Raw genomic sequence first — 9,726 nt, 5'->3', positions numbered from 1 at the left:
CAGTGACCTCACAGGTGATATACTTGTATAATTCAATATAATTTAATATTTGTATAGTATAACAAATGTTATGTGATTAATCACCACATTATGTCCGTTTTCAAGGCCCACTCCATGAGATGTAACTCATAGAAAAGACTGCTGAAGATTAAAGGACCCTAAGATTATATAGTTCATGGAAAACTACTTACTATTATTCTGCTAAAGGAGCGTTGGAAAAAAGAATAAGTGCTAAAGAAACAATGTTATACACATATATTAGTTCTTCAATCACAGTCAACATAGAAGTGTCTACTTCAGTAGATTGTATTTAACACAGAACCACACACTTGGTCAATGTCCATAGTGTGGGAGACACTGAACTACTGAGTCCTAAATGAGATGCCTCCATCAAACCACTCCCCCAGTCATGGGAATCTATGTAGAAGAGGAGGATGAAATATTGTTGGAGTAGAGATGGTAGATGACTCTTAGGGAACACTGTCCTTCAAACCAAATATGACTGTTACCACATAAAAGTTCAGAAAGTATTTGACAGAACACATATGTCCTATACACTAACAAACAAGAAAATATGCTAATATTACTATAGGGTAGTAGACACAAAGGATCACCACTAATCAATAAGCTGTTTGCAATTGATACCTGCTAGGCAAAAGAAATTCAGAGCTATAAAGTGGCATATAATTTGACATATTCATTACACTCAAGGGCAGGTCCCATGACTAGGAATAGGTGACCAACACACAAATGACACCATTTATTCATTTTGACTTTTCCTTTCTAAACTTTGTATGTTTTATGGGGTTTTGTACACATCCACATACATGGAGCAAACGGTGAATGCACATCAATATGGGTGAGTAGGAATGTGAGTAGCATTGGGAATGGAAAAGTATGATGGGAGCATTCTTCATCAAAGTATATAGTATGACAACAATTTTAAATTAATAAGTGAGTTAGATTAATTACATATCAAAAGGTTCTCATATAAAAAGGGATATTAACCCCTGTTTGTCTTTAATTTTTTTTTGTTCAACCCCAAATCATTGCTCACAATCTACCATTCATCTCTGGTGGCCATGGAAACATCAGAATTTCTAGAAACACATTTGGTGGTCACGAATATTTGGTCTTCATACATACAACACACAAAGAGGCAGGTATTTTATATTTTGCTTATTGTTTTTATTAACAATTTTCACTTTCAAAGGCCACTGACATGATTAGGCTATTTCTTGAAATAATTTCCATTTGAGAAAAGTCTTAATAATATCATACTGCAGGAAAGCCCTGTGCGATCATTTGAGGGCTCAATAGACTGTACTACCCATTATTCCTGTGTATTGTCCTAGACTTTAGCATATGATTTAGGATCTCTGTGTTGTTCTCTTTTGTATAAAATGGGGCAACGATTGTTTGGATCTCATTGGAGGGTGAGGAATGTCAGATGTGCTAATCCCCCTGAAGGATATAAATGAGGCTAAAATTAAACAAAGCACAGGAGAGAAATGAAGATGTTCGTGTGAGGCAGGGGTTGATTAGTGAGGCACTGTTCTGAGCTCAAATACCTGCTTAATGGAATAATTTTTTATACTGAAGGTGATTCACTTCTTGTGTGACCCAATCTCTGGTCAACATTTCCTGTTATTTGGAAGATATCTATGATATCAGCTTCTTTCAAATGGATCTCTTCACCCCTGATACACAAAGGTAACACCATAAAATTTACATGGAGGTTTGAAAATTTTCTCTTTCTGAAACTCATGTATCTACTTCACAGAATTTTGAGCTGGGTAGAACAAAATCCATCTAGGCTATAACTCATTAGTCTTGTACAACAGCATTCACTACTGAATTCCAGTTCAACTTCAAAAGTCATTGCTCTTCACATGCACTGTCCCAGACCTGCCTTGGAATGCATATGGGCAGAGTATTATACAGGCCAACATCTCTTGCAAATTGACTATTTGAATCTTGCTGATATTATTTCCCAAGAAGTATAAGCTGTTGTTTCTCCCAGTTATGAAGCACATTCCACAAAGATTGTGGAGCAGTGGGGAATTGGTAGCAATGTTTACCTTGCAAAGAGATCCAGATCGTAGGTCCTTCAAACCTTGCTCATGTGGAGGAACAATGTCATTGCTTAGTCTTCTACTTTGTTCTCAAGTACCAACTGCACCCAGTAAGGCATATATTTAATGTGCCTTACCACAAGATATAAAGCTGTTAACTGAAAAGTGATCAAAATAACTTTGAACATATTTTGGGTGGAGATTTAACTTGGTGTTTAAGACAGTTACTCACTTAATGTAGTTGGGATACTTTATACATTTCAATAAAATGAAACAAATATATAGAATGAAGAACACTGATTTAATTGTTAGAAAACATATAATATGCATCATTCCTTATGTTTTACATATAGAATTTAACTTTGCATCATGGAGGAACAAATTTAAGTAGTCACACATTGCTAGATAGCACATGTACACACAAGCACAATCAAGAACATATACAAAAATATATACAACTCAAGCATAGAATTTGGACATCAAATGATATACCATCTGTATCATTTGTCATTTTTTTATTCTTTCAGCAGACCATATAGACGGATTCAGTGTGTTTGTAATAGTCCAGTAACATAATTTAGAAATGCAATTATTCTGAGCTGTATTCTCATTTCAGTCACTTATAAAATTGATTTATTGTAAACACAGTTGAAATAAAAATTATCACATATATAGTATTGTAAATTTATTTTCATTATTAATTTTATATATAAAAATAGGAAAGAAATATATATATATATATATCATCTAAACAGGACAAAACTGATGTCCAAAATATCTTGTAAAAGATATTCCTGCCATTTTCCTGGATTTCTAGACTTTTTACATTCTTTTCTAATGTGTGTTAAATCCTCATCTATATATAGGCTATTGAAATACAACTATGCAACAATGCAAACATGGTATGAGAGCTTAGTGCTATTTACAGTGACTTATTTTCTTCTCCTATATTCCTTTATTTTCCTTGCCTAACGTTATACATGTTTAATCCAATCTTCAGATTTTCCAAAGAAAAGGAATGCATCTTCAAGTTGAGTGGCCTTTTTAGCAGCCTATCAGCTTTGGTGTTTGAAATAGTCATTATCAGCAACCAATACTGGCGTCTATGGGAATTTGAAAACAATGTTGTGCAGTTTGTGTCCTTTGGACTTTGGGAAGCTTATTACCCTCAAGAATTTAACATCTCAGGAACTCTAATTAATATCCTGGTTCATACACCTATTGATTCAACGTGGACCATTTCACATGAATTTCAGTGTGCACAGAACCTTATAGAATGGGCTATTTTTATGAAGCCTGTAGTTCTGGTTTTCAGTGCAATAGCTTTCAAGATAAGCTGCATGAAAGACCCATTTCTAGAGATCCAGATATATTGCTACAAGATCTCTGCCTTAATTTTGGGAGTTAGCAGCCTCTTCACATTTGTTGCTGTCAGCTGGAACCATATGGTAGATCTTTATGGTCAAACCACTCTTGATTTTCCACCTAACTTCCCTGTCAAGAAAGAAGCCTTGAAAAGCAAACATATGACAGCTGTGTTCCCTATAGGGGTCCTGACTGCAACCATGGCACTTTTTGGTGTGATAATATTTCTCTCTGAGATAAGCTATTTGAAACTACAGAGTAAATTGAAGGCCAAATGTGTTTCTAAAGTGGCCCTTCAAGAGGCCTGAAGTGAGGGCACCTGCATTTCCAACATCTGTCAGACAGCTCCTGGAAGAAATTTCCAATTGACACACAAAACTCATGTAGTCATTAACTTGTTCTAATAAACCATCAATTTTATTCTCTGTGTTTACGATTAATATTTTTATATTGTGTTCATATTTTGCCAACAAAGAGTAGGATGCATATGGACTGATAAAAAACATGTTGTAAAATTAAACACAAGTAATACCAACTGAAAGTGCTTTATGAGGAAGCTGAAACCTAAACAAAGATCAGTGATTATGTCCCTGTGTTAGACCCTTAGGTACAAAAAGTGAATTGAGGGAAGAGCTAGACATCATAGCATTGTTTTTGGAGAGTATTGCTATTTTTCTGGAATAGAAAGGTTATTCTGTATATGTAAATTTGTCAATTCTCTGTTTCTTTGTGGACAATCTCAGGTAACCAGGCTTTCCCTTTGTGCTTTGAATGGAACAAGAACGGTGAACTTCAAGAACATTTTTAAAACTGTTTTTCTTGAATTACCTTTTGTATCACTGCATTGGAAATCATATTACTTTGATAGCCAACATAATTACCTATTGGCCAATTGCAACATCACCATCTTAAAATGAGTTTAATAAGATATATATTATTGACCCATGGCCTTTGTTGTTTGTGATCCCAGATTACTTCCTAGTAGAACCACACACTTTTTGCTTAAGAGAAATCACAGCTTGTTTGCCCCAATAGAAGGAAAAGCACTTTATACAGAAAAAAGAAATTAATGCTATCTAATAGTTATCCTTTGTTCTTAACACACCTAAGTTTGTTCACTAATATAAAAACTCTTTTGTGACTCAGGGAAGTTTTTTGACTATGAGCCCTTGGCAGTCATAAATTGACTCACATACTTCTAGCATGAAGTGATACACTATAAATATTCACAATATAAAAGAAGGAAAGTTGACACAGCAAAGGAAGAGCTAAGAGAAAGAGACCTAAAGTTGTGAAGGTAAACTCCCAACAAGTCTTTGTATTTATCATCTAATGAAATCATGCAGGACTATTTTAACTTGAAAGGTCTTAAATGTTCCTAGATTTCCAGCTGTGCTGGATAATGTACGCATCCTGCTCCTTGAGCAGTGTGTATTACATAAATGCATCTCTCCATAGGACATCACTCATGGTCTTGGAATCTCGATAATCATGGGGTATCTACTGAAGAATTCACTCCACCTCTAACATTCTCTTTATGGACCCCCTTGCAGACACTTTAGCTATGACACACATTTTCTCTGACTGTAGTTCAAATTTTTATTATTCTATATTAGTGTATCTTCTCTTCAGTACCATATGGAATAGGTTGACGTTCTTTGTACAGACTGATTTGCAGCCTGACTGCTATTAGTTTGTTCATATGGCTTTGTTTCATGTCATTTTGATTTTGTTAGTTTGACACAATCTAGAGTCATCTAAGAAGAAATTGGCCATTGTAAAGCCTATAGAATGTTCTTTTCATTAAGTGATTGATACTGGAGTGCCCAAGGCACTATGCATGATACCACATTTGGGTAATCATCCTGAGTTTTAAAAGGCAGCAAGCCGAGGTAGCCATAAAGATCAAGTCATTAAATTAGTAGTGTATACTCATGGTCTATACATAAACACTTTCTGTAGATTATTTCCTTGATTTCTCAGTTAATCTATGGTGTTCAACTGTTCAGTTTCTGCTCTGTCTTTCTCTAATGAGCAAACTCCTTCCACAGAATCATGCCCAATTGTTGCATCTCCATCTTAAAATGAGTATAATGAGATGTATGTAATTCATCCATGGCCTTGTTGTATGAGACTCAAGATTACTTCCTAGGAGAACCACCCAATTTTTGCTTAAATATATATAGTCACACAGATCCTTCACTCTCTACATATGGTGAATTCCACCTTAACTATACCTACCTGACATTCAGACATACCCTGGTATGGGAATCCATACACAATTATGCAGAACTCTTAACAGTCATGTCTTGTGTTCTCCAGAGAATGACATGCCAGAACCATCTATATATTCCTATATTAAGCTCTACCTATCAGATCCTACATTTGCTTTCCCTGCAGCATTCCATCAGAATAAAGTCTCTCTATACTATTTTCACAGTATGAAACCTCTGTAATGCTATCTCTGAGTCAATAATTCCTAGGCTTGATTTCCCTGCTTAAAACTCCAAAACTAGGCTCCGTTGTACCATCTCTAAAAGCCACACCTACATCTGGCTGTGCCCTTTGCATATGGTCTTCATTGTGTACTACAATGTATGTCACCTTGCAGTGCTGTCTCTACTCATATAGCTATCTATGGTCATCCAGTTCATGCACTGGTTTTCATGGCTGATTCCACTAGAAGGAACACTATGTGTGCCACCTCCATTACAGAACGCCTATTTCTGGACAACCATATTATATCATTTTGTTGTCTGATGATGCTTCATAAAACTTCATCCACAGGTACCATATAGAATACCAAACATAGTAGCTTCAGAAATTTTTTTATGTTGTGCTTCTTAGACACCAAGTCCACATGAGCTATATTCTCATTCCTATGCAAAGCTCCGGACATGAAACTCAGGCACTGGTTTTTTTTCATAAGCTCCCAAGACGCTGGAGAGAACTTGTCCTTCCTGTACTATCCTCTTTCTCCCATTCTTAGCTGTGAGCCTCCCACAACTGTACTGTTCACCCAGAAGTTAGCTATCTCTGAGAAATACACTCTTAGTCCCACCATAGTCTGTGTACTGATTGTACAAGTGTAATTTCCAACAGACCTGTGACTGTACATGTTTTGTTCAACAGATATATAACCACATATACTATCTGTATATGCCATGATGTTTCTGTGTATCACTCACTGGTTTTCCTGATGACTCTTGCCACAAACCCACTATCAGGGTTATCCTTACATTCTATTCTCTATTTTTAAGAAAAACATCTTACACTCACATCTCAGTGTATACCTGTAGCCAATCCAACATGTATTTTCTCCACAAAGAAAAATCCTTCCTAAATCATTATTAAGAGAGTGAATACATGTTCACGTACTGGAGTTCTACTCAAACTCAACTAGCAGCAGTATCTCATACTCTGATGTCAAGCTTGTAGTCATGCTGCTCCTGGAATGGGTTTCTTGTATTTTTATCTTACTGAAAATTCATGGTGTAAATTCTGAATATTCTTTATCCTTCCCTGTCTTCTCACAGCTCCTCTTCACCTCCTTCAGCATACAACTCCATGTCTTCCTAATTTGTCTCTTTCTGAAGAACAAAAACTAACAAAAAAGAGAAATATCATTAGAAAGAAACAAGCAATGCCTTCATTATTTGTCTTCTTTACAAGCAAATGAAAAAAGAAAAAGCAAACAAGGTTCTCCAACTGTGCCCAGAGCTGGGTTGTATCACAGCCCTTGGACACAAAATCTGCCCATAGTGAGCTAGTCTGACAGTATTACTTTCCTCCTAACCCCACAGCTCACATGTAGGACCCCACTTTCTCTCTACTAACTGTGCAAAGAGAGAACTGCTGCGAGTGCACAGGGCTCAGTGGCCAAAGGGGGGCCTGGGACAAGACCATTCTGGTCTCCATCTGCATCCAGAGCTAGAGCTAACCCACATTCCTCAGAAACAAAACATTTCAGCAGAGAGCTGGTCTGCCAGGAGACCACTCCAAAGATCACAGGCTCACAGGCTAATAGGTCCACAGGATGAACATGCTACAGTCACAGACAGCAAGATCAACTAGCATCAAAGATAACCAGTTGGCAAAAGGCAAAGAGAAGAACCTAAACAACAGAAATCAAGACTACTTAATATCATCAGGACCAAGTTCTCCTACCACAGCAAATACTGGATATCCCAGCACCCTGTAAAAGCAAGATGTGGATTTAAAAACACATCTCATGATAATAGAGATTTTAAGAAGGACATAAATAAGTCCTTTAAAGAAATACAGGAGAACACAGGAAAACAAGTAGAAGCTTTCAATGAGGAACTGAGCACATACGCGTGCGCGCGCGCGCACACACACACACACACACACACACACATACACACCACACACACGCGCACACACACACACACACACGCACACACACACACACACACAAACACACACACACCTGAAAGAATTACAGTAAAACACAAACATATAGGTAAAGGAATTGAACAAAACCATCAAGAATCTAAAAATGGAAATAGAAACAATAAAAAATCACAAAGGGAGACAACTCTGGAGATAGAAAACCTAAAAAAAATATATCAGGAGTCATCGATGCAAGCATCAGCAACAGAATACAAGAGATTGAAGGGAGAATCTCAGAGGCAGAAGATACCATTGAAAACATTGTCATAATAGTCAAAGAAAATGCAAAAAGCAAAAAGCTCCTAACCCAAAACATCCAGTAAATCCAGGGCACAATGAGAAGACCAAATCTGTGAATAATAGGTAGAGCAGAGAATGAAGATTCTCAATGAAAGTGTGCCAGTAAATGCCTTCAACAAAATTTTAGAAGAAAATTTCTCTAACCTAAAGAAAGAGATGCTCATGAACATACAAGAAGCCTATAAAATTCCAAACAGATTGTACCCAGAAATAAATTCCTCCTGTCCCATAATAGCAAAATCACCAAAAAATACATAACTAATAATAAATATTAAAAGCAACAAAGTAAAAAGTTCAAGTAACATATAAAGTCAGCCCTATCAGAATCACACCAGACTTCTTATCAAAGACTAAGAAAACTAGCAGATCCTGAACTGATGTGATACAGAACATAAATGAAAACAAATAATAGTGCAGGCTACTATATCCAGCAAAACACTCAATTAAAATAGGGGGAGAAACCAAGTAATTCCATGAAAAAAAACAAATTTACACAATATATTTCAACAAATCCATTCCTACAAACAATAATAGGAGGGAGAACTCCAACAAATGGATAGAAACTACACCCAAGAAAAACAAGAAAGTAATCTTGCAATAAACTATAAAGATAATAGTCACATAAACATAATCCTACCTCTTATGACAAAAATAACAGGAAACAATCACTATTCCTTAATATCTTTAAATATTAGTGGACTCAAATCCCCAATAAAAAGACAAAGACCAACAGATTGGATATGTAAACTGGAACCAGCAATTTGCTGCATACAGGACAAAGACAGTATTACATAAGAGTAAAAGGCAGGGAAATTTTTTTTCCAAAAATATAGTCCCAAGAAACAAGCTAGAGTAACCATTATAATATCAAATGAAATAGATTTTCAACCAAATGTTATCCAAAATGATAAGGACAAGTCATACTCATCAAAGAAAAAAAATCTACCAAGAGTAACTCTCAATTCTGAACATCTGTGCTTCAAATGCAAGGATATTAACATTCATAAAAGAAATTTTACTAAAGCTCAAAGCATACATTAAACTACACACAATAATAGTAGATGACTTCAACACCCAATGCTCATCAATTGACAGATCATGGAAACTGACACAGAGAAAATAATAGAAGTTATGAACCAAAAGGACTTAAGAGGCATCTAGAGAACATTTCATCATAAAACAAAAGAATGTACCTTCTTCTCAGCACCTTATGGTACCATCTCAAAAACTGACAAAGTATTTGGTGAAAAAGCAGGCCTCAATAAATACAAGGTGATTGAAAATATCCCATGCATTATATCAGATCACCATGGACTAAGTCTGCTCTTGAATAACAACAAAAACAACAGAAAGCCCACATGTACATGGAAGCTGAACAATGATTCACTCAATGAAAACTTTGTCAAGGAACAAATAAAGAAATTAAAGCCTTTTTAGAATTTACTGAAAATGAAGTCACAACATACCTAAAATTAGGGGACAAAATTAAAGCAGTGCTAAGACGAAATCTCATAAAACTGAGTGCCTCCAAAAGGAAATTGGGGAGAGAATACAGAGTTTGACAGCACATTTT

General features: G+C 35.9%; 1 protein-coding gene across 2 annotated transcripts; it reads left to right on the top strand.

Moving 5' to 3' along the window:
• The first annotated feature begins 1,086 nt into the window (after positions 1 to 1,086).
• On the top strand, positions 1,087 to 3,860 carry Samt4 (spermatogenesis associated multipass transmembrane protein 4). 2 transcript variants are annotated; one of them, XM_039100384.2, is made up of 3 exons: positions 1,087 to 1,163; positions 1,603 to 1,713; positions 3,076 to 3,860. In XM_039100384.2, exons 2-3 carry the CDS (start codon positions 1,685 to 1,687, stop codon positions 3,746 to 3,748), a joined length of 702 nt encoding a protein of 233 aa, XP_038956312.1. In that variant the 5' UTR covers positions 1,087 to 1,163; positions 1,603 to 1,684; the 3' UTR covers positions 3,749 to 3,860. The 2 variants fall into 2 exon arrangements, with proteins under 2 accessions (XP_038956312.1, NP_001395821.1); NM_001408892.1 differs by having other exon boundaries at positions 1,106 to 1,159; positions 3,076 to 3,847.
• Positions 3,861 to 9,726: the final 5,866 nt, after the last annotated feature.

This window comes from Rattus norvegicus, chromosome X (assembly GCF_036323735.1).
Source record: "Rattus norvegicus strain BN/NHsdMcwi chromosome X, GRCr8, whole genome shotgun sequence".
Classification (NCBI taxonomy): domain Eukaryota; kingdom Metazoa; phylum Chordata; class Mammalia; order Rodentia; family Muridae; genus Rattus; species Rattus norvegicus.
The sequence above is the reverse complement of the archived record's forward strand: the minus strand, read 5'-3'. Positions and strand labels throughout refer to the sequence as shown.